Consider the following 26175-nt stretch of genomic DNA (forward strand, 5'->3'; position numbering starts at 1 on the left):
TGGGCACTGTTGCTGCTGCTGCCCCTTAGACAAGGAAAACCCTAATTCCTTAATGTTTCCATCTGAAACATCTATGGCTCCCTGTTCACCTTCACTCACTAATACTAATTAAAATTCTTCAAGGTTTAAATGCCTTTTCTTCCTCCACCTATAATGGTTTCACTTATCTCTAAAGCAGCCAGTGATTCCTATAATGGGATTTCACAAACACAAGGGGAAAATGGTTGAACTTTAGAATGGCACAAAATAATCTCAGGCCACGATACTGGTTCATTAGCTAATCTCATTCACACACAGGACACTGCTGTTGCTGAGGTGACCCTATTCAAAGAGACGGGTCTCCTTCCCCCTCCTCGGCTTATAGCACTTCCAGATAAGCCTTAAGAATTACTTTCTATTGCAAAATAAACTATTTTCATCTCTAGTACAAGGCTAATATTTTTATTGTATTAAAGAAAATGCTACCTAAACAGTAACTTGGGGTAAAAGGAGTCCTGATTCGAGTAAGCTCGGGGCTCAAAATTCGGAATAGAAAAACAGACTGCCCATGTATGAAGTCTCTACACAGAATTATGGTAAGTAGATAATTATGAAAGTGCTACAACTTGATCCTTCCTTCTAATTCAGGATCTCGCTCAGAGACAAAAGTTTCACGCTCAAGTTAAATTTAAAGAAAGTTAAAATTACCATACTGCCTAACTGAATTAAATTATGCTATTATGGCAAAGCTTGAAAATCATACTTAACTGTCTTAAAACTTGATAGATTGGGTGCTGCTTGCTTTGCTCATGTTCTGAAAGGAGAGTTCACTGCTCAAATGTTTGGGACTGAATTGTCCATTCAATTTCCTCTCTGAGATTTTATGCTCTCTACAGTAACTTTGTTAAACTTGAATGTGAGATGGCCCTTCTGACTCTGAACTCTAAGGAATAACTTTCTCAGGGGACAAAAGTGGACTCATTTTCAATATAAGTGAATAGCAGAGGTAAAATCTAGATTGGGAGTCAAAAAAATGTCACCTAGTACCTGAATTGATATCAAGAGAAATAGTTCATTGAAGATCAAGGTTTAATTTTATGTCCAGATAAGAAAGTGTTCACATTTAAAATGGAGGAGCTAGATGAGAAGAATGAAGAAAGTAAAAATAAGACTGTTAATTGTAATCTCATACTTAATTTTATAGTCTAAGAAATTATGAAGAGTACTAATAAAATGCGATTTTTTAAAAAATATTTTATTGATTTCAGATAGGAAGGGAGAGGGAGAAAGAGTGGTAGAAACATAAGGGATGAGAGAGAATCATTGATTGGTTGCCTCCTGCATGTCCCACACTGGGGACAGAGCCCACAACCCAGGCATGTACCCTGACTGGGAATGGAACCATGACCTCCTAGTTCATAAGTTGATGCTCAGCCACTGAGCCACACCATCTGGGTAAAAGTATGATTCTTGATATGCCTAGAAAAGATATGTAGAGGACCACATAATTCTTAAACTGGAAAAATGTCTCTAAGATAGCTAGTTCAACCATTTTATTTTTCAAATAAATAAACTGAGGCACAGAGAAGTGAACTGCTTTTATATAAAGTTTAAAAACTTTAGCATATACTTTAACTATTGTCACAACAAACCCAATTTTAACATCAAAAAGCTAGAAGTAGCACCCATGCATAATCTCAATGTGTGGAAATTGTTCTCATAATTGTAAAAGCAATCTACCATTTATTTAAAAAAATTTTTTTTTTAAAAAAAGGAAAATGGTGGTATAAACCTAATATCTCAATGAAATTCCCAGGAATAATCCTGTTTTCCTGCTAATCTACACTAAATCTCCTAGTCACTCCTTAAACATTAACTGAACAATTACTGAATGATAAGTATATAGCTCAAAACTCCAAAATTTTATCCTAGTCAGAATTTTGTCTTTAAAAAATCCTATATAATAAAAGAGAAACATGCAAATTAACTATCCCTCTGTTACACTCAAACCACGCCCACAAGCCATGCCCACAAGTCAATCATAAGCGAGTAGGCAAATTAACCCAACTAAGATGGTGGTGGCCATGGAGCTGGAGGGAGCAGGAGGCTTGGGTTGCCCCCGGCAATGGAGTAAGCCAAACTTCCCGCCTGCCCTGGCCGTCCCTGGGCTATGCTCAAGGCTACAAAGTTTCAATTATAGAAGATAAATAAATCTCAGATACCTGCTTCCAGGCTGCCCTGGCTAAGAAAAATAAAAAATAAAAAAAGGAGAGGCTGGGAGCTTGGGTCGCCGGGGGGCGACCAGCAAGAGAACTGCCCTCAGCCCCTCACCCAGGCTGGCCAGGCACCTCAGCAGGAACCCCCACCCTGAAAGGGCTGTGGGCAGCCTGAAAACAGCCCTCAGCACCTCACCCGGGCTGGCCACACTCCTATGGGGTGAGGGTTCCAACTGGGGGGCTTGGCCAGCCTGCAAACAGCCATCAGCCCCTCACCCAGGCTGGACAGGCACCCCTGTGGGGACCCCCACCCTGAAGGGGGTGTGGCCAGCCTGTAAACGGCCCTCAGCCCCCCACCCAGGCTGGCCAGGCACCCCAGCGGGACTCCCACTCTGATCCGGGACACCCTTCAGGGCAAACCAGCCGGCCCCCACTGGTACACCAGGCCTCTATCCTATATAAAAAAGGGTAATATGCAAATTGACCCTAACAGCAGAACAACTGGGAATGACTGATCACTATGACACACACTGACCACCAGGGGGCAGACTCTCAATGCAGGAGAAGCCCCCTGGTGATCAGTACACTCACACAGGGGGAGCTCTGCTCAGCCACAAGCCAGGCTGACGGCTGCCAGCACAGGGGCAGTGGCGGGAGCCTCTCCCACTCCTCAGCAGCTCTAAGGATGTCCGACTACAGCTTAGGTCTGCTCCCCGCTTGCAAGTGGACATTCCCCAAGGGCTCCTGGGCTGCCAGAGGAATGTCTGACTGCCAGATCAGGCCTGATCCCCTGGGGAGCAGGCCTAAGCCAGCAGGTGGACATCCCCCGAAGGGTCCCAGACTGCGAGAGGGCACAGGCTGGACTGAGGGCCCCCCCACCAGGGGTGCATAAAAATTTGTGCACCGGGCCTCTAGTAGTGAATAAAACTTTGATACACATTGTTCCTACCTATGAGTGCCTATACCATTTAATGCTTTCCATTTCCTTCTAGAATGGTTTTTCCCTTCCTTTCAAGGATTATAATGGGTATTATCAACAATAATCAAAATACTTCTCAACTTCTAGATATTCAATTGTCTTATTCAATAAGTACTTAATAGTGACAGGGCTATATTGTGCAAGATGCCCATGAATCAGTTTTGACACCAGTTAATGTTTTTATTCAAAATTTTGCTGATTTTCTTCTACACAATGTCACAATCTTTATTGGAAAAATAATATAGGGCATAATTAAGCAGTAATTTACCCAATAATGAGTCTAGAAACACTGACAGAAACAATATTTATGTCTCTATAGAGTGACTGATCAGCATAAATAAAGTTGAAGCAATAAAAAGGTAAGATAAGAAGACCATAGAGAGAAAAGCTATAGAACTGGTGAGATTCACACTGTTTAGGGTTTGATTATCAACACTACAAACCCAGAAACATATTTTAGTGCACCCAAAATTAATCCTCACTGATGAATTTGCAAGATGATGATTTATAAAACATAATGTCAATATAATAATTTACAATAGGGCATATCCATTTCCAAGCTTTGGAAAACTCAAGTTAAGTTTCCTGAGTAGAGAGACTAACACCTTCCCATCCATATCTCCCTATTCTTTCTATGATCCCACATCTGTCCAATGGAATCCTTCTTAAAACAGTTATCCAGGAAACCTCTGCTAATCACACTAAGATAAATTCTATTAGTAGTGTTCAAAGTAGTGCTTTCTTTTATACTCAAGATAACTAAGGGGCCAGGTAGTGAGAAAGTTATTTTGGAAATGAGGAATTAATAGCTAATGTAGGCAGATGTTTGAGGACCACTTCACCTAGGCCATGGGAAATCCTGGTAAGTGTACCTTCTCTCAATTCCAACAGCCTCCACATCACCGGAATATTCTAGCTCTCTCCTGGAACAGGTTTAAAAACATCATTATCTATTCAAAGTCCTCTTTTCATTTTCTTTGAATATATACACAGAAGTGGAATTGTTGGATCCATACTAGTCTTATTTTTAATTTTTTGGAGGAACCTTGATACTTTTTTCCATAGTAGCTGGACCAGTTTACATCCCTACCAACAGTGCACAAAGGTCCCCTTTCTCCAGATCCTTGCCAACACTTATCTTTTGTATTCTTGATGATAACAAAGACATACAAGCACTCCTATGTTTTATGTAGTATCATTCATAATAACCGATATATGGAAACAATCTAAGTGACTATCAACAAATGAATGAATGAAGAAGTTGTGAGATGTGTGTATATATATATACACAGAAACACACACAATGGAATATTATTGTGCTTTGAGAAAAAGAAGTGTTGTCATTTGAGACAACATAATGGGCATTTAGGTCATTATGTTAAGAGAAATAAGTCAGAGAACAAATACTGTATGATATCACTTATACGTGGAGTCTTAAAGAAAAAAAAGCAACACTCCTAGAAACAGAGTAGAATGGTGGTAACTAGAGGTAGGGATGGGGTGTAGGGGTGGGGATTAGGGATATGTCATCTAAGCATACAAACCAAGAACTAATAGATCAGCAAGTACTAGAGAACTAATGCACACCATGGTGATTACAGTCAACAATACTGTATTCTAAACCTCAAAGTTGCTACGAGACTAGATCTTAATTGTTCCCACTACAGACAAGAAATGATAATTATGTAATGTGATAAATATAGGTGTTTGCTAACAGTAGTGTAATAATTATATTGCAATATATAAACATGCACACCTTAAACTTATAAAATGTTACATGTAAATTATATTTAATTTAAAAAATCATTATCAAATTCTTCCTCTTTTTTCCCTTTTCGACAAGATTCCATTGAGTCTACTCTTCATATTGGAAAAGTAGCTTTCCTTCAGATAAACAATACTTCAATTATTTTACAGTCCTCTTTTAAGTTATAAAAACAAAACTGAGGTATATCACACAAACACTCCTGACAGACTGTCATTAAAAATGGAGGGTACATTTGAATGATCTGAAATTTTTTAAAATGTTTATAGTCATCATGCAATTTACTGGGCTTGGAGTGATGGGGGACCTTAAATAATGATCCCCTCAGAGAGGCCCAAAGGAATGTCCATCTGCAAGGGCACAGCTTACGTATTAGAGCACAATGGAAAGAGAAGCTGAAGAATGGTTCCCAATCAGAAAGCACCAGGCAGATTCTCTGACATGTGCAAGAGCTGCTTCTCACATGGGCAACTCCATAAAGCCTGTTCCCAGGAAACCAGGGCACCAGGCTCTAGGTCTCTAAGAAGGTGTGCCTGCTAAATGGTCTGTCCCTGATCATATTAATATGCGTCTCACCTCGATAAGCCTGGTGAAGCAGCTCAACAACAATGTGTGTGTGTATGTGTGTGTGTGTATGTGTGTGTGTGTGTGTGTTTCTGAGCTTATCTAATCTAATTGTGCTGCACCAATCACCTGACTATAGTACACATCCTCTAAGACCCCTAAATTGATCATTCTGTCGTAGCAGTTGAGAAATGTGCAGAAAAACACACACATAGAATTTGAGAATTGTAGACGTTGAAAGAATAATTTGCAACACTGAGGTCCAGATCATGTATTTTGGGCAGAGACACAAAAAACTTAAAGGTATTTAGTAAATATGAAAATAACATTTAACATTTGAAGGTGTTCAGAGCATACACATACATACATTCTCTCATTGTTTTTTCACAACTGACTTTGGGTTAGGCAGAATAGCAATTAGCATTAGTCCCATTCAACAGGTGATGAAGTTGACCTTCAGACAGCTGTCATGATAACTTATCCAAAGGCTCACTACCAGAACACAGACACTTAGTCCCTGGCTTCACTCTCCAAGTCCTGCAGACTTCCTACTCCACCATGCTTCATTTGGGCAATGGAAGGCAAAGGTAAATATGCCACTGAATGGAAGTCCAGGAGAAGAAATCAGGAAGGTCATCTGGCATATCTGCTCCAGGTGAGCTCTCTAATCGCTGGCTGTCTGAGTTCCTGTGTGATGTGAGTGTGTAGGTTTGTGAAACACAAATATATTGGAAAGTGTTTTCTTCATGACCTCAAATCCCACAATCTGCAAACTAGCACTCACTAACAATTCCCGTGCACAGCCTTCGAATCTCATTCTTCCTTCTCTGTTCTGACATGGACTCCTCTTTGCTGGAGGCCACCCAGTCCAGCCAGGGGCAGCAGTACAAAGTAACTCCAACATCCTCCTCCATGTAACCTAAGCTGCAAGCAGCCATGAGCTATGAGATGAACTGCTTCACGGAGGCTAAGCTGACAAAGATGTACTTTGAGAAGCAATAAAACAATAAGTATAGAGTGGGCATCAATATTCAGGTACTTGGGTCTCTATTCTGAGCTTGCAATGGATTTTTAATTGGTTAGTTTTTCTGAAAGGTCAATGCATTAACCTTTGAGATCTTCCCTTAATTCTCAGAATTCTTACATGCACATTTAGAAAAACACGGGTGTTTAACACATTTTGTCCAGTTAAGTGGGCCTCTGTGATCTGAAATTGACATAGGCAGGTGGCTGCCAGGTCTGCACTACGTTGGGAAATAGATGGATTTCTCCGTTACCCCTCTCCATGGGAAGGAGAAGCGGAAAGGGGAGGAGAACGCTGACAGACAACAGCAGGGTGAGTCTGTGCTCAGCATCTTGTCCTGGTGGTATACCCAAGCTGCAAGATTTATAACCATCTTGTTGCCATGCATCAGCTTCAACACTTCCAGTGAAGTCTTCAATAACTTTGATGACATCTTGCTGAGGGGTTTTGTCATTAAAAGCCGAAAGCTGGTCATTAACAAACCTTCTCTGCAGTCATCTACCGCTGTGCTAAGTCAGGCGCGGATCCGACTGGAAAGTTGGGCTTGCTCACAAACTTTCCAGAAGGCTGCTTTTTTTTTTTTTTTTTTTTTCCTGTGTGGGCTATATTTCTTTAGGGAAAGAAAATACAGTTCCCAATCATTTAATCATTTATTTCTCATTATCCGTTGACTAACTCTTCTCAGATAGACACAACCAAATTCAACAAGCATGTGGAGAACATCTACCATCTGACAGAAATGATGCTCAGGACTGAACATAGAATTATGAAAAAGACACAGCTCCAACTCCAAGAGGGTTTATAGGGCACCTCCCAAAACACAAACAAAAACAACAACAAAACCTTAATCTTGCCTAATGTGCCAGACTCTGTGTTTAGGCTTTCTAAGCATTATCTTATTCTCTTTTTTGCCACTCTTTAGAAGGTGGATGGACTTCTTATTCCCATTTTAAAGATTAGATGGCTGAAGTATTGTCTGGTAAAGAATTTTGCCAAAATTATTGAGCTCATAATAGGCAAAATAGATTCTAAACCCATGTCTTGCCTGACTTGGAGAACCAAGTTCATGTATTCCAAACAGCGGGATTGGGCCAGGCAGAAGGCAGAGACTGTGGCATTCCAAGGTGAGGAAAGATCATGAGCCAAGAGAAAAGCAGGTGGCTGCTAGGGAGGTGTGAGGCAGGCTGAACACAGGCTTGAATCCCCTCGAGGAGAATTTGGTCTTGCCAGCGTATTGCCCATTGGGAATAACCTTCACCCACTTCTTGCCTCCCCATAACACTCAGATTGGTAAGGTACCCATTTTCATGTGTGTATATATGGACTTACATCTGCTGCTTGCTTTAGACCAGCAAGGACTGGTGTATATTAAGGAGAGAATGAAGATTCCTATGATGTGAGAAAACTTAAACTCTCTGAAGATCACTGCTTCCTGAACTTCCACAGAAATTCACGTGGCAGAGCCATCCAGCTACCCAGGTGCCTGACCGTTGTTTCTGCTCTCGACGACGTGATTGTCACCTAACCTGGTGACCTCTCTGATGGAAATAATGAAGGAAGGGAGGTGGTTGCTGCTTCCTCCTCCACAGGACCCAACCATCAATGTTACAACACTTATTCAGAGCTTCCCCAGAAAGAATGACAGAGAAACATGTCGACAGGAGGAATATTCTGCTGTAACTTTTAGAGACTTGGTGGTGGGGTGAGTTAAAAAAAATGTCTTAGAATGACATTTTTAAAATAACGAGGTGATAAATATATTCTTAAGAGTGCACATTTTGTAAAAATAATTATTACCATTGGTAGAGGGCCTACAATGTGTCAGGCAGTTGCTAGGGGGAGGTTCCACAATAGCTCATTAAATGAAGCCTTTACAACTACCACACCAGGGGAAGTGTTATCCCATTTTTATAGATGAACTAAGTAAAAGTTTAGGAGGGTGAACAATTTGCCTAATGCCTCTCATTGAATATTTAGCGGAGCTGGAATGCAAGCCTAGTCGTGTGTTATTTCAAGTTTTTGGTGTCTTCACTGTTTTGCTTTACTCTTATCTATATCTACACTAATTAAAACACAGCCTATTTAAAGGCATTTAAATAATGTAACAATTAAAAAGACATTAGCTGACTTCCTTTCCTCCCCTCTGTGAAATGACATTTTACTCTTTTCTTTTCCCGAAAGGAGACAGAAGCATTATCTTACTTTTTACTCCCCAATTAACTGCTGGGGATTTTACCTGGAGAGATCAGTAAGACCTCTAAGCGGATGCCATTGATCCAACTATAGTGTCGTTATGTGCCTGTCCATATGTGTGATGTTGAAGAGAAGGATTTGTTCATGGAAATCACAAAGCCATCATCCATCTGACGCCCTGGGTTCTGGTGGGGTTCTCACCTGCAGCAATTCCCACGAATGTCTTCGTTGGCCTGTTATTATTTTGAACTGCTGATGGTGTGCTTTTTACTAAGAAAGTACTCAGCAATCAAGATCATCAGTGCTACCTCTGAGGAATCTCTGGAATTCCATTAGTAAGCACAGCTCTACTCCTGTGATAGCAGGGAGGATAGGGGATGTCTGAGCTCTGTCCAAGGTCACAGGACCTAACAGCTCATGTAGAGGCAGCATGAAGACTCTCAAAGACTCCACGTCAGCAAAGAGTGCCAAAGGTGAGCAAAAGGTTCTGTGTGGTGGGACAACAAGCTCTCTGAGTCAGAAAGCAGACCTTATCAAATACCTAAATAGTAGCAGTACTACTACTAATAATGCTCATATCCTACCTTCTTCCAGCAAAAATTACCTAGTAACTTTGTGTACTTGAGCAGATGACTTAGCCTTTTTGAAACTCAGTTTTCTCATCTGTAAAGTAGGAGCAGTGACCTCGCATAACTTTTGAAAAGGAAATGAGATGGAGTCAATTAAGACTCATTTTGTTCCAAGTGATAGAAACCCAATCAGAATCAGGTGAAGCAGAAAGAGAACATAATTAAAAGTAATGTAACTCAAGAACGTGTACACAGCTGGGTTGAGGAAACACTGGAACTAGAGGCCCAAGTGCCATCATGAATTTCTCTTCATTTTCTGTGGCCACTTCCCCTGAGGCATCTGCAGCCCTTCCCATTGCTCATAAACTGAAGAGGCAGGACATGGCCACCAATGGCCTCCAATGTTACATCCCCCACCAACTCATGCGAAAAAACAAGCAAACTGATTGGTCCAAGGGAAGAAATGGGATTCGCCCAGCTCACGCCATGTGCCTACATCTAGACCAATCAATTATCTGTTGACAAGGAGCAGTATTTTATTCTACTTACATGGCTGTCCCTATGGGTAAGCCTGAGGATGGGGAAGGTGGGTATTTCATAGAAGAAAGAGGATTAGTTACAAGAAAAGAGTTTTGTGACATATGAAATAAATGGTGTCCACTGCAACAATATATGAAAAATAGCTATTACTACACCCAGTCCAGAATATATACACATATGTATGAGTTTACTGTCAATATGTAGAATTCTGTACTTTTTGAAAGTGATATTTTTAAAAAGCAAATAAATACAGCATTATGTGTTAATTACAATGAATATAGACCATCTAATGTTGAAAATCAGAGAACATAGATGCTCTGAACTATCAATGTTTTGAGTGCACAGTACTTTGTCCATCATTTTAAACAAAATATAAAATCAACAAGTTGAAAACAGAAGTTTGTTCCCTAACCCTATTCCATTCTCCTGTCCTTCAGAAACCCAACTCACATTTTCCACTCTTGCTTTCAATTTTCAATTATTTTTGGTCTTCATTTGTTTTAATTTTGGGGTTTCACCACTGAGATTTTATCAGATCTCAGGCACTGTGTAAAGTACCCAATACTATTTTAAAGAGCAATGGAAAGACCTTACATGGTTAGCACGAAACATCTATGCTGGAGATGAAAACCGCCAATTCCTGTTTTTCCCTCTTTCCCAAAAACACACAGAACAATTTTGGACAAGTCATTTGTGGCCCCTGCATCACCCATAAATCTGCCTGGTAGTAACTAGCCTACTTGTCTCTCAGGATGAAGCTGGTAACATCAATGGATTAAGTATAAATGGGCCCATTAACAGGGGAAAGTAGGAAGAAGAAAAAAATGAGACATTCCCCTTTCTGATCAGAATGTGAATTCCCACCTAGAGGAAGAATATGTTTTCTGTGTAAGACAAATAGATTAGATTGCTTGGGTTAAATTGTAGGAATCCAATTGCACTCTGCCAATAAAGTCCAGGCCTGAGTGAGGGACCAAGTCAACATATTTTAGGTTTTAGAAAGAAAGCAGTTTGTGTTACTTTCCAAAATTCCTTCTGGCTGCTTCCAGTATATTACTAATTAATTTTTGAAAGAATCCTTACAGGACTTTTCAAATAGAATGATGAGAAAGAAGGAATGCCTAACATTCTAAGAGAAAAAAAAGATATTGAAAGTTACATCCTGCACTGGATTTTGTTGCTATGATACAATTCCTCTATAGGGAAGAGAAATTAAATTTATAAAGCAATAGTGTTCCAAATGGTAGCTAAAAGGGGGTGGGATCACAGTTTTAGAAATGTGTGTTATCAGTTAAAGATTACTACTTCACATTTGTTTTCAAATATGAAAAGAATTCCATGAGAGAAAGAAGTTACCAGAATAATAATATTGTCTAGAAACAAATATCACAAAATTTATAGGACAAAAAAAAGTCCCTAACTGGGCTACTTAGTTACAACTTAAATGAAACATGTTGATTGAAGTCTCATGCCACTTTAAAATGTATTACACAAATGCTTAATCTTTTTTCCTTTAAAAATTCTATCAGTTCATTTATTGGTAGGTAGAATATTAAAATATGCAAATAAGCATGCTCTAGTTGGTCAATGCTAATCTTTTTGTAATAACTAATGTTCTCTCCCAACTGCCACCACTCTTCCTATTCATGTCACCTTCACCCAGGAGTCACAAAATGCTGAAGACAGTCGCTTTTTACTTGATTAAATTTTAGGAGGTTGAAGCTAGGCCAAAATCCTCACCCTACTCTTTCCTAAATACTTTTTCTCCTCTCTCTTAATTACACAGCTTTCCACTGATTTACATGAATTTCAGCTTTCAACATCATTGGTCTTTGCTGAATGCAAATAGGCACATAAGTTTGCACAATTGATCTTTCATCATTTCAAATGGTACCTTTGAACAGTTCTTGAAATGTCTGTCTGAAAAACTCCCAGCGTTGAGTGTCATCAAGAGATGTGGGGTCACCCTGGGGAAACCCATTCTCGGTGATGTAAATTACAGGGTTATTATACGTATCCTGGAACAAGAGAGCAGAAGTTTTATTCCAAACAGATGTAGAAAAAAAATGGCTCATAAAGTCAGGTGCATTATCCTCTATCTTCTCCAAGCTCCAGCCCCAAACTAGTTTTCAGCAAATTGCACTGACCCTATTAACTTAATTTTCCACGCACTGATCTTTTATGACTAACAATGGGAAAGCAAAACTGTGCAAATGTGCGTGAAGACAGTGAAATGACTCCTGTTATAATGGGAAGACAGAAATATCTTTCTGCCATCAGCATCTGCTGACTGTCACTGCTCCTTAACCCTTTGGTCCCACCAACAGCTACACTCTTTATCCCCCCTACACAGAGAAGGGGCCCAAAAAACTGATAACTTGACATTTTAATTTCAGCTACCTGGATGCCATCCAGCAAAACAGAGACCCAAAAAGGAGCCAGCTATTTCAACCCTCAGAATGCCTTTTAATAATTACAGCCAGGACGCCAGCCTGAAAACATTATCCAAGCTATTCCTATGGCCACAGATGACTTAGCAGTGAGTCCTAACTTTGACTATGGTTTTGAAGCCCTTTATCAGCCAGTTACCCCTCACCAGTTTATTTCCTAATCTTCTCTTTCCAGGCCAACAGTGTATATGCTATTGCCTACAATCATTCTTTTTCAGGTTCGTATACACATATACGTAGGCCTGACTTCCCATCTTCACATATTGGGGTGTTCGTGGACACAAACAAATATGCATTTACCTTAATGTATTTCAGTAGTTTTCGTATTCCCCACGGCACCACATAGACCCAATCCACACTTATCCAAGCTGGGTCTGGGAAAATGTCCATCTCCACATCCCGGAGAACACCTTGTTCTCCTTTATCGTTCTCCCGGTACTTGACTAGGCGACTGGAATAATATTGCACGGCAAAAAAATCAGCTGTGCCTTTGATCATCCTCTTCTCTTCTTCTGTAAATTCTGGAAGCCTTGATGATGGATAGCCTTGCTTTTTACTCATGGAGGCGATCTGGGACTTGACAACTTCTGGATAATCACCATCAATAAAAATGGGTTTCGCAAAGAAATCCAAGTGGAAAGCCAAGGCTCTTTTAGCAGCTTCCTGGTCAGACACTGAGTTGGGATCTGCTGGTTCCACCCAGCCACAGAACAATGCTAGGGACACCAGACCCTTCTGCTCTTTTCGGAATAAGGAATCATAGCTGTGCCAGGCTCTGGCATGGGCCTTAATCAAATTATGAGCTGCCTGATAGCCTCCAGTTCCCAGGTGAGGTACACCAGGAGGAAATGCACCCAAATCATATGCCAGCAGGGCAAACAGATTAGGCTCATTTATGGTGATCCACTGCTTGACTCGATCCCCAAACATCTTGAAGCAAAACCGGGCATATTCATCAAAAGATTCAATGATTGTGTCTGACAACCAACCTCCCTGGTCTTCTAATGTCTGCGGCAAATCAAAGTGGTAGAGAGTCACTATGGGCGTAATCCGATTTGCTAACAAATCATCAATCATCTTGTTGTAATAGTCAATTCCTAGGGAAAAAAAGAAGATATATAAGAAGAAAAGTTATTTTTAGTATGTTGGCAATAACTTTTAAGAGAGAGATGATCAGGAATATTTTCTAAATAATTTTTGTTCAAAATAAGGTTTATTACTTCCTACATATAATCAATTAAAGGCTGAGAGGAACCAAGAAGAATTTCAAGGAAGACTGGCCTGGCTGATCATGGAGTGGTAGAGTGATGGGGTGACATGATTGTGGAAGATGTGTGTTCTGAATGGGATACATTTGGGCAAGTTGCTATCACATAACTTTGTGTTATTGCTGCAGACTTAAGATGTTTATTTTTTATATGTAAGATTTGCCTTTTAACTGCACTGGAATACAAACCCCCTGTTAGCAAAAACTTTGTCTATTTTACCTCTGGATTCCCCAAATCCTGGCATAATAGTGGAAATTTGGTAGATATATTCAATAAATATTTGAGTGAATGAGTAAATCTCAATAGTAATCAATATAAAGTAAAATAATTTAACCAGGTAACTGCCTTCGTGCTTCTCCAGAACCATTAGTCTCAAAAGTCTAAAAAGAAAAGCGCACTGTGCATGAACAAAGGCTCAGCACCTGTCCCAGAATGTGGGGTACAGGATAGTTAGGACCTTAAGGAATGCTAGGTTGGGGTGTCTGCTCTAAAATTATGTCATAGTCCTTAGGAATACACACCACCCCTGGCTCTGGCTTTCTAGGAAAACTTTTAATGTAACACAATTCTAATATGAATTTATAATTATTGTCCAGGAAACAACCTTTCCAAAGCAAGGATAGCTTATCTCTTCTCAGTGTAGGCTACCTCCTTACGCTTATACTAAAATCACACAAAGTACTATCATCAGCCTCTCCTCAGATAGTCTTTTCAAGTTAAGGTAGCCTACACTGAGAAGAGATAAGCTATCCTTGCTTTGGAAAGGTTGTTTCCTGGACAATAATTATAAATTCATATTAGAATTGTGTTACATTAAAAGTTTGCCTAGAAATGGGGTCCCTTTCCCTTTCCTTTAACACAGTATCCTCAAATTTTTTTAAAAAAGTAACAAGATAGACATTTGTATGTGTTTCCTTCAGTCAATCATTAATTTATGCATTTCTTAAATTCACATTTATAGAGAAGCTATGTACACCGGACTTAAACATAGATGTAAGATGAAACACTGTCCTTGTCCTCAGGGAGCTTATAATTTAGTAGGGACTCTAGATAAATTCATAAACAATTACAATACAGTCTTACTAGGTAAAGACCAAGTACAGAATGCTATTTAAGCCAGTGATAAAGAATACCCATCGCAAACTGAGAGCATTTGACAATTTGTTCTAAAAGCAATGTAGCATGACAGTTTAAAAAGGGAACCATGATGCCAAGCTACCTAAATTCTATGTCAACTCCTGCACTATCTCAGTGACCTTGGCAAGTGACTTCATCTTTCTGAACTATCTTTCCCTTTCTGTAAAATGTGAACAATAATAGAAACCCAGTTCAATAATTGCTATGTGAGTTTAAAGAGTTGAAAACGTGAATATGCTTAGTATTGTTGTTGGCATAAGATAAAGGCTTAGAATAGGTTAGCCAGCATTCTAACTATTATTATTATTATTATTATTATTACTAATATTATTATTATTGTCATTAGTGACATCTAAGCTGATACTCAAAGGATAAATGGAAGTTACCCAGAAGGCAAAAAGAAAACAGTGATCCAAGAAGAGAAAAGGGGAAAGCCAATGTCAAAAGAAGAAAGGAAGTATGGAAATAACACACACACACACACACACACACACACGAACAACAACAACAAAAAACCCAAATGTGAACAGAGCTTGCTATAGCGAGAGAGTCAGCCATCAGCACTTGCCTTTGGCAGAGACTCAAAGGCTGTCAGGAAAGAGGGAAAGTTTTATAGTGATAAAGGGGGGACCTTTGTGTACATGCTGATTAGAGGTTTTTGGCACAGGGCAGATGTGGGGCATCTTAAACACTTGGTTTGGGGAATATATTTGGCTATCTCTGCTTGATTCTGAATTGGAAGCAGAAGTCAGGGGAGCCTACAAACAGAGAAGCTGGCAGTTGTTGACCAAGTTCTGACTTTTCCGGGGTGATTGCTGCAGAGTCTCCAGTTGCCTTCCCGGGCTTCATAGTTGATCTGAATTTCATCCTCAAATATGGCCTGGCCATTGTCGTTTGCATATTTATTCTCTTAGAAGCATATGGATTTTTCTGGAAACTGAAAGTTCAGTATGAGGAGAGCATACAGCTCATCAGAGGAGGTATCAGAATGGTGAGAGGTAAGCAGAAGCCAAATTATGCGAGGTCATGTGCTGTCTGCCTGTTTATAAAAGTTGGTATTTTAAACAATGGCTCATTTATTTTGCAAACTGGAACATAATGTGAATCATGGATAACAACCCCATACTTGGAAGACCCATTGAATGCCATTAATCACTGGGTAGTCAGAATAAGACCTCCACCCTACCCCAAGTTGTCCATGGAACATGTGAATGAGTTACTTTACTAGTACATAGCAAAAGGGACTTGGCAGATGTGATTAATGGAATGATTTTTCTATTGTTCAGGTAGGCCCAATCTAACCACAGGAGTCCTGAGAAGTAGGAGTGGATGGCAGAAGAGTTGGTCAGAAAGAGGTAACAGAAAACCTGACAACATGAGATGGGCTCCCCTCATTATTGCTGACTTTGAAGATGGAAGATGGGAGCCATGAACCAAGAAATGTAGGTGGACCCTGGAAGCTGAAAATGGTGCTCAGCTGACAACCATCGAGGAAATGAAGACTTCAGCCCAACAATCACAAGAAACTGAATTCTCCTGACAACTTGAAAAAGCCAAGAACAGGACTGCATTCTTCAGAAAAAAACAAAACAAAACAAACAACAACAAAAAAAAACACAGCCCTGTACGCAGCTTGGCCAGACCTGTCAGAATTTGGATTGACAGAATTCTAAGGTAATACATGTGTGTTGTTGTACACAGCTAAGTTTGTGGTAGTTTGTTACAGCATCAATAAAAAACTAATACACTCACCAAAATTTATAAAATTTTTCTTTTCTCTCTCAATGAAAGACCATTCCATCATCCTAACTCTTGACCTCTGTAAAACCCACACATCATCATTTGTAAAATGGGATATTCAAAGTTGGTATAATGGAATCATCTTGGAATTGGTTGTGTTGAGGTTCACAGAGCCAATTCCTTCCATTGCCTTTGCATATAAAGATATCAATTTTTATTTATTGCTTTCATACTTAAGTCCAAGAGGTGGGCATTTTTATCCTTAATAAACATAAGGGAAAACTGAGATTCTGAGAGAGTGAGAACTGGACTTAAAGTGCCCATGTTGTCATATGGCACAGCCAACATTTAAACCCATTTGTCTCACTGCAAAGACTGACCGTTCCCACAGTGACATTCCATTTCTCCCATTTACTGATGTTTCAGAACCAGAAATGTAGGGATTCTGTTTTTCTAGCCTTAACAATCACCTACTTTGGTGATCTGGCTCAGATATTGTTTATCTTTTGGGGAGGAATCGATGATTTATATCCTGTAAGCATTATTAGATATGGCATAGTCATTAATGATAGCAATCAATGTAATTAAAACAACATGGTAATTCTCAGTTATACTGAAGATTAAAAATTTACTTAAATTTTTTCTCACACATCAGCATGGCTGAACAACAAAGGGATTTCATAATTAATCCTTAACATCCTAGAATGAAGCATTTTATTTCTGGTCTGTACGTTTTATTTGGTGTTAGACCTTCTGCAAACTTTCCCATGATGCAGTGGAGGGAGGTTTTTAAGATTAGAGCTCTGGAGTCAGACAATTCAGTCAAAGGGTCAAGGACAAAGCACCTGGCCTCTCGACACCCAAGTTTCTTCATCTGTAAAGAGGAATAGTAAGAATGCCACCTCATGTGTGTAGTGAGTATCAAAATAGGAAAAACCATCAAGGTGTTCTTTAGTTTTACCAGACTGATACAATTCTCTGCATAAATGCATATTATAAATGATCATCTGATACCAATCTAGGGATCTTGAAGTCTTAGCTGTCACTTGAACCCTGCTCTGCATCTGGATATTAGAAAAGGATTGGTTATTTTAATTATTGACACTTTCATGGTCTTCTTATATTGTTACTACCATAGTCTCTGTCTTAATTAAGACTATTTATTTTTATTTGACCATTGAAAATATGAAGCATATTTGAGTCAAAGAGCTTTTGGATATAAGAAAAATGCAACCCACTCAGATTAAATCAAATATAAAGGTGGCAGTAGGGGCTGGTGACTGGTTGGTATTGGGATGCAGTGAGTATTCTTTGAAATGATCAAGAGATATCAAATACCAAATAACAGAAAATGATTGCAAATGGAACTCAAAGCTGGGAACTGAAAAAATCTTTGTGTCAGGAAATTCTGATCTCTCTCATCCCAGCTTTTCTGGATACACCAACTATGTGGCTGGCTTTCTCACAGAGCCAGTTTTCTTTATGCATCCAATTTGCCATGTTTCAAAATGGCCATCTCATCTGCCAAGGCCCACCACCAACCAACTCAGCCTCTCTGCTCCTCAATTCCAAACATCCCTGAGAAAAAAGAAACCAACAGATCAAGATGACCTTCTTCAATGAGGTTACACAAATCCAATGTCACAAAGAACTCTTTCCCTCATCCAGTCAGCTGTGGCCAGGAGTGGAGCAGGATTATGTAGAACAAAGAAATTGGGAAAATTCCCTGAGGAAAATGTGTGGCTGAAATTTGCAAACAATGATATCTCAGTATAAACTATAATTGAATTGGAATCCTCCTAGGCTATAAATGTATTAGTGCAGAATTAATTTTGATAGAGTGGCTACATGTGTCAAACATATGATAATTCTCTAAGTTCACTCTTCTCCAGGCTCACACAATCAATTTCTTTCATTGCCATAGGTTCCTTTGGCACACTGCCTGTATTAGTCACCAACTGCTGCTGTAACAAATCACCGTAAACCCAGTAGTAGCCTAAAACAACACAGATGTATTATCTTACAGTCCTCGCATCAGATATCCAAAATGATTCTCTCTGAGCTAAAATCAAGATGTCAGCAGGACTGTAGCTGTTCTAGAGGCTTTCGAGGAGAATTCATTTCCTTTCCTATCCAGGCATCTAGAGGCTGCCTTCATTCCTTGGCTCATGGCCCCTTCCTCCATCTTCAAAGCCAGGACAGTAACATCTTCTCTCCTTTCTGAGCTCTGCTCCAGTCCATGTATCTTCTCTCTTCCTGATCTTCTTGCCTCCCAATTGTAAGGATGTATGTGATTACACTGGAAACACCCAGGTAATCCAGGATGATTTTACCCAGCAAGAGACCCTTACCTTAATCATGTCTGTAAGGTCCCTTATGCCAGGTAAAATAATATATTCACAGTTTCTAAGAACTAGGAGGTGGACAAATTTGGAGAGGTGGGCTGCCACATTGCTCAACATAGAGTAAGAAATCAATAACAGTTTCTGGTGTTAATTTATTTAGTTAACATCCCTGCTAAGTGTGCTCATATTTTAAATCCTAAAGTGAACAAGAAATTCTACATAAGCATTCCTTTTTCTTTTATTTCTAATACTTGAGTCTCTTACTAATTACCCGAAACTCGTACTTGTGGCAGATATGAAAATACACTTGAACAGTTGCAAAATACAGAAATATGTGATTTCAGTTACCAGCTCAATCCCTTCTTATTAAACCTTGAATACTTGACATTTGAAAGAGAAAGACTGTGTAACAATTCCATTTTGTAAAATATTCTTCCAATTTAGCAACACAGGATTTTATAAGCTTCCAAATGTCTTCTAATCAAGCTTTAAAATAGGGAGTCAAACACACATACACACACACAAAGGGGGGTTCTTGGAAAGAACAGTGACACAGGATTTCCAATTTTTTTTCATGCTCCTTGAGAAAATATTTAAACAGAAAAAAAAAACAAATCATGGCCTTTCTGAGTTAAAATGGTTCCAATTGCTTCAACAGATCACCGCACAAGAGTGAGCAGCTGCTTATTGAAATTCTGCCTCCTGGAAGGACCTCCAGTGCCCTCTTGTTCATGGAGAAGCCTGTGATATTAATCAGCTTTGGTTTTACAAAAGCTGGACAAACACAAGAAGCTCCGTGCTGGGGGTGCATGATGCTCATGTGAGATTTGCATGAGTGACTTCCCCTCATTGTTCAGATGGCCCCAGAGACTCCAGTCTCACCACCACCCCTCTCCAGCTTTTCTGCCTGCTGCCCTTGAACTACTGGCTTACACTGTTTTCCATGAACTTCTGTCCACCTGAAGTTGGTATCAAGTAGCTTGATATATTGTCATTGGTACGTGTTCACCACCCTTTATTTGAAAATCTTGGGGCTCAATGTGCTCAAAAAAATTGGATTGTAGAAAGGAAATACCATATATTAAGTTTAACACCCCTTGTGGTGTCTGAATCAGTAACCCTTAATATTTCTGCAGTAAAATATATAAATATCCTCATCAAGCAGAAGAAACTGAGATGATAAAGATTTTTTCATATCCATTTAGGTCAGCTTTTGCTGCCAAATTAGTTTTAGAACTAAACTCACTAAAAAGGATTCATTATTCAGAGACTTGGATTTTAGAATTTCAGATAAGGAATTATGGACTTATAGTATGAGCTGATGGGTTATGTTTTCATTCTGTTTTTGAGTTTTCTGTGTGTGTGTGTTTTTTTTACCAACCAAATGGAAGCTCAGTGAAAACTACAAACTCCTAGAATCATGGATTAAAATAGTGTACAGCATTGTGGTAATGGAGTGTTTCTACTTCATTTTACCAACAAGGCAACTGTAGCACAAATAATACAAGTCCTTCTGTGAGGTTGTAAATGGGTTGAGAAAAGACACTAGGTTTTTGACATCAGATAGGGTTGAATCAGCCCTAATGAAACCTGTCATTTCAGCAGATTTATGCTCAGAACCAGGTTACCATGATAGCCTCTGGTTAGAGAATTCTCTCACCCATATGACTATTAGGAGCATTCAATCAACAAAAGCAGGTATAAAATAGGCACAGTGAGTGTCTCATAGTACATCTCACTAAAAGCAACCTTTCCTGCCCTGACAGTGATTTTTATGATTATTATTGACCTTATTTGATTAAATTCAGTAAATCATTACTGAATTCCCCCTGGAAAGGCACTGAACTAGGTCACAGGATGAACAAGACAGAGTTATCTCCCATTATACCATAAGCAATTCAAGGGATTGTCATATCTTCGTTATGAGTACCAAGCACAACTGACACACAGACAATTAATACATGATTGTTGAATTGAATTCAACTCATGTGTTCACAGTCTAACAGGGGATATGATAACACTAAGAGAGAAGAATGTGAGAAATACCCTAAGAGTTTTACAAAGTTCTATGAAAATAGAAAACAATATTTCTTTTGTCTAGGAATAGGGGAAGATTTTTAAAAAGAGGAAACATTTGTGTTGGTCTTAACAGGATGGTAGACATTCAGGGGGTATAACTGGGAGTTAGGAAAAGACAATTTCAGGCAAAAGGAAGAACCTAAGAAAATTCTGACAAAGGTGGAAAATTATGTAGTATATTGAACAAGCTGTGGGGTGCAAGCTCAGGGAATTATGGGTCATACACATGGGGGAATTGCAGCTTGTCATGAGTCAGGGATACGTTAAGACTAAGTCAAATAAAACCCAGACTGATATGTGAAGGAGCATAGACTGTACATTGAGGCTTGGGGTGACTAAATATATGTTTAGGTTGCTTTGTTTTTAGCAGGGATGATGTAAACCAAATGACTTGGGCCAAGCTTTAGAAAAATTGTTGTGGTAGCATTTTGTATAAAAAAAAATTAAAAGACAAAGAAAGAGAGTGAAGGTAGATAGACTTGTCAAGGATATATCAAAAAGTCCTTCTTGAGAATGATAAACACCTAAAGTAGGGCAGAGGCAGAGAAGATGGCTAGGAGGGGAGAAGTCAAAGAGACATAAGTAGCATGGGTCACATTTGACAACCAACTAGATGCAAAGAGAAGATTCAAAGATAACTCTTAGTTTTTAGATCTGGGGGATATGATAGTGCCAGAGAACAGAGAAGCTACAGGTGATGGATTAAGAAGGTAGGAAAGTATGAGTTCATTTTAAAACTGAAGAACAAAATTAACTTTTGTTCAAAATAAAAAATAAAACTTGCTAGTGATGTCAGAAAGAAGACATTCAACCAGCAGCAGTTAGTCATAGGGCTAATGTCTTTAGAATCAAGCAATGAATCTGCTAATCTTATGTTTTTCCCATTGAGTAGAGGCTACTCTAAGGCCCTAGGTGACATGTGAGTCTATGAGCTGTGGTTCCATGTCATAAGGTAGAGATTCCACCTGACATAAAATGAGCATTGCAAGTGCACACAGCTATCTAGAAATTGTTATCAGATGTTGTTCTTACTATGTATGGAATCAGATCACTCGCTCACACAGAACCCCTTACTATCAGTGAAGGCTGGAAGTGTGCTGAGGCAAGCAGGTCCTTCCCTCAGGTGCCTGCAATTGCCTATCTTAAATGACTCCTTAAATTTTGCAACTTAGGCACCTCCCTTGCCTCACTTCCCTCCAACACTAGGAATAGTGTAAAATCTTTTCTAAGACAAAGTAGCATCAAAGGTTCTTTATTAGAGGCCATTAGGTTGTAGTGCAGGGGTCACAAACTTTCATGTAAAGAACCAGATAGTAAACATTTTAGGCCCGTAGCCTAAATGCTTCAGCCCCAGATGCTCGATTCTGCCACTGTGGTGGGAAAACAGCCATAGACAACATGTAATGATTGGGCATGACTTTGTTGTGATACTTTATTGACAAGAATAGGTGGCAGGCCAAATTTGGCCCTCAGGTCATCGTTTGCCAGCCCTGTTGTGTGGAAGGAGGTAAGAAGACCTTAGATTTAATTTCCAGACCGATCATTTGCAAAATATCTGGATTTGGGTGTGTACCTCTGTAAACTGTGATAAGTTTACCTTTCACAAAAAATGTATGATAAATGCCTCATAAATAACAGTCTCTCAAATAGGGCACCATCCTTTGAATTACAGGGCATAATACAAAAATAGCTAACACTTATCGAATGATTCTATGATATACCAGCAAGTGTAAGGACTACAAAGATTATTTTATTGAATTTTCCAACAACTCTTGAAGTAGGAACAACTGTAGTATCCCTTTCTACTTGTAGGGAAATGGAGGCACCAAGAGATGCCCAAGCAATGCTTACATAGATAGGAAGTGACGTATCTAGGTCTTAACCCTGGTACATAGATTCCAGATGCCTTGGTGCTAGCCTCTGTGCTAATTCATTAGCTCCATGAATTCAGCTTCTATAAAATGCTCAGAATCACCTTGAGTTTTCCAGGGCTTTCCCTAGCTCATCCCCATGCAATACAACTGAAACCAATGTATACACAACTCCTGAAAATTCACCTTCAAGTTAACACTCCAATAAGACCTTATGTAGATAAAGCACTTATTCCAACCCTCTTCCTGCCCATCTATTCTTTACCCCCTCCCAACAAAGATCTGCAGTTAAGGGAATCCAGAATATTATTGAGAAAGCTAATGCAAGCCCATTTCAAAAAATGTATCCCATAATCACTCCCAAAACTTGCAATTTCCAAGCTACACGGCAGAATAGCATACTGGATTAATTATGCCAGGCTGCAGCAATAACCTTGAATTAAAGCTGCAACCTTCTATTTTTAAGAAACACTTGCCTTTCTGGTTGATGAAACCTGTCGTCCCATCAGGTAACAGACGTGACCAGGAAAGAGAGAAGCGGTAATGAGTCAATCCAAGCTGTTTGATACATTTCAAATCTTCCTCCCACAGAGTGTAGCTGCCACAAGCTACATCGCCAGTCTGGTTCTTGAAAACTCTGTCTCCTCCCTGATGGGTGAATGTGTCCCAGACACTAGGGCCTTTTCCATCTGCATCCCAGCCTCCTGAGAAAAAGAAAATGAAACACTTACACTCTTGACATCCACGGGCATATGTGGAATGTAAATATTTGTCGCCACAAGAACATACCTCATTAACTCAATGTACCATATTTGTAACTTTAAAATATGCTTTTACAATAACATGCGCGAGCCGGTTATGTGTTCTGCTGTCCTTGATCCCTGAAGCGGACTGGTGGCAAATGAAAAATTATTGCATAGTGCTGCCACATAGCAGGATTTCATGGTTCATTATCTGAGGATCTCCTGGCTGGTCAAGTCAGGCAGGTGCTCGCTCAAAATGTCTGAGTTGAAAACATCTCCTTATGAACATTTCCCTTGGCCATGCCTGACACCTGACACGCCCTGTCCTTGATGTCCATGACCAAGTCCTGAGGTCTTATCTTTGGTCCTCTACACTTGAAGCCTATTCTCCTGTTATTTAACAATTGAGCTTGTGATGACACAGTCAGTGATTTGTAGGTAAGTTGCTGAGATAACCCTAGTGCCATACATTCACTCATGCATACAACGTTCTGTGTCAGGCACTGTGCTGAGCACAGGGGACAGGGGGGTGAACTCTGATTGCTTCCTGACCTTGGGGAATTTAGCTATAGGCAAGTGGGAAATAGTCAACCCGAAGGCCTCCACCAGGTAACCAGGGAGTGGCCTTTATCCAGATGTGGGATCAAGTCAGAAGTCTCTCACAGAAATGACTTAAGATTGAAGCATGAAAGAAATGCTGTATTATCAAGGTGGGGATGGCTGGAAGTTAGAGAAAAGGAGAGTTAGGATTTGACTAAACTCAGAGGTAAGAGAATGTTGCACATTAGAGGAACAGAAAGTAAAAATTAGGTTAGATTCATTAGGTTCATATAGAAATTCTGTTTAAAGAGGTAGTTAGAATACATTTTATAGTATAAAGAATTAATTCTTTTAAAAAATCCCATGACTCCCTAATTCCCCTTCAAAGTGGACACCCTGCAGACACACTCATATACTTTCACAGAGAGATTATATGAGGCAAGGAATCTATAATATATTGAGGCAGTATCGTCTATTATAGCAAAATCCTGGAAACAACTTACACCCTATCAACAGCAGGACAGATAATTAATTTAAGGTGGAGAGGAAACACTAATCAACACTGAAAATAGATGAATCAGAGAATAGATAATAACCTCCTGCTATGGTCTGAGTGTTCTCCTCCCACCCAAAATTTGTGTGTTGAAATCCCAATGCCTGATGTGATCAATTAAGAGGTAGGTCTTTGGGAGGTCATTAGGTCATGAGAGTAGAACCCTCAGGGATAGCATTAGTGCTTTTACAAAAGAGGCCACAGAGCTCCAGAGCTCCCTCTGCCATTTGAGGATACAAGTCTATCTGTGAGAGAAGGCCCTCAGCCATGATGGCAATCTGACTTTGAACTTCCAGCATGCAGAACTGTGAGAAATAAATGGTTGTTGTTTATTAGCCACCTAGTCTGTGCTATTTTGTTATAGCAGATCAGATGGACTAAGCTACCCTGAAAATTATAATGTTCAAGAACAACAGAAGGGCAAAAAAAATCAAGATTCAAAAGAATGCCCAGCCAATTCATAGACTTATGAACTGGGAAGTCATGGTTCCATTCCCCTTCAGAGCACATACCCAGGTTGCAGGCTCAATTCCCAGTAGGGGGTATTCAGGAGGCAGCTAGTCCATGATTCTCATTACAGATGTTTCTATGTCTCTATCCCTTTCCCTTCCTCTCTCTCTAAAGTCAAGATATATATGTATGTATGTATATATATATATATATATATATATATATATATATATATATATTTCAAAAGAATGTATACAGGGGTGAATAAGTGGAGTAGAGATGTTTTCAGGGCAAAGAAACTATTCTGTGTAATACTGTAATGATGAATACATATCATTAGACCTTTGTCAAAACCATAAATGTGAACTTAGTTAATAATGTATGAATATTTCTTCATCAGTTGCAACAAATGTCCCACACTAATGCAAGAGGTTAATGGTGGAGTAACTTGGACAATGGGTTATATGGTAATGCTCTAAACCAGCGGTTTTCAACCTGTGGGTCGTGACCCCTTTGGGGGTCGAACGACCCTTTCACAACGGTTGCCTAAGACCATCTGAAAACACATATATAATTACATATTGTTTTTGTGATTAATCACTATGCTTTAATTATGCTCAATTTGTAACAATAAAACAGGGTTACCACAACATGAGGAACTGTATTAAAGGGTCCAGGCATTAGGAAGGTTGAGAACCACTGCTCGACCATCTGCTCTATTTTTCCACAAACCCAAAATTGCTCTAAGATAACAGATTTCACTCTGTCATTTCAAAGAGTATAAATATATGATATGTTTATCATGTTTTGTATATTTAAAAATACATGACAATCCATGTATTTTTAACATATACATGTGAGACAAACATATAGCAACATGCCTGGGGATTATAAAATTAGGCTAGTGGTGACATTTGATTTCCAGATCCCACATTCTTAACTATTATACCAGATGGGGGGAAAAATATATTAAAAAAAGAACAAGAGAATAAGAAAAAAACACACACACACATATAAATGGTAAGAAAAATAAAAACATAAAATAAGTTGGTAGGACAAGGTATAAATGATCACTTATGAGAATGCAAGTCAATGATCTAAAGTCCTCAGATAAAAGAGAAATATAGTCATACTAGATTTTTTAAAAATTTTACTTCAGTGACATGCTGT

At 39.3% G+C, this 26175-nt stretch overlaps 1 protein-coding gene across 1 annotated transcript in view; it reads right to left on the reverse strand.

Moving 5' to 3' along the window:
• LOC308512487 (cytosolic beta-glucosidase) overlaps positions 1-26175 on the reverse strand; it is a gene marked incomplete at its 5' end in the record, with an annotated part of 92606 nt that overhangs the window by 57341 nt on the left and 9090 nt on the right. Inside the window, 3 exons of the mRNA XM_081082218.1 lie at positions 11724-11847; positions 12580-13376; positions 23196-23423. Coding sequence (XP_080938344.1) covers positions 11724-11847; positions 12580-13376; positions 23196-23423 — 1149 coding nt within the window. The remainder of the gene's footprint in view (positions 1-11723; positions 11848-12579; positions 13377-23195; positions 23424-26175) is intronic.

This window comes from Myotis nattereri (assembly GCF_964212035.1).
Source record: "Myotis nattereri genome assembly, chromosome: 1".
Taxonomy (NCBI): Eukaryota; Metazoa; Chordata; class Mammalia; order Chiroptera; family Vespertilionidae; genus Myotis; species Myotis nattereri.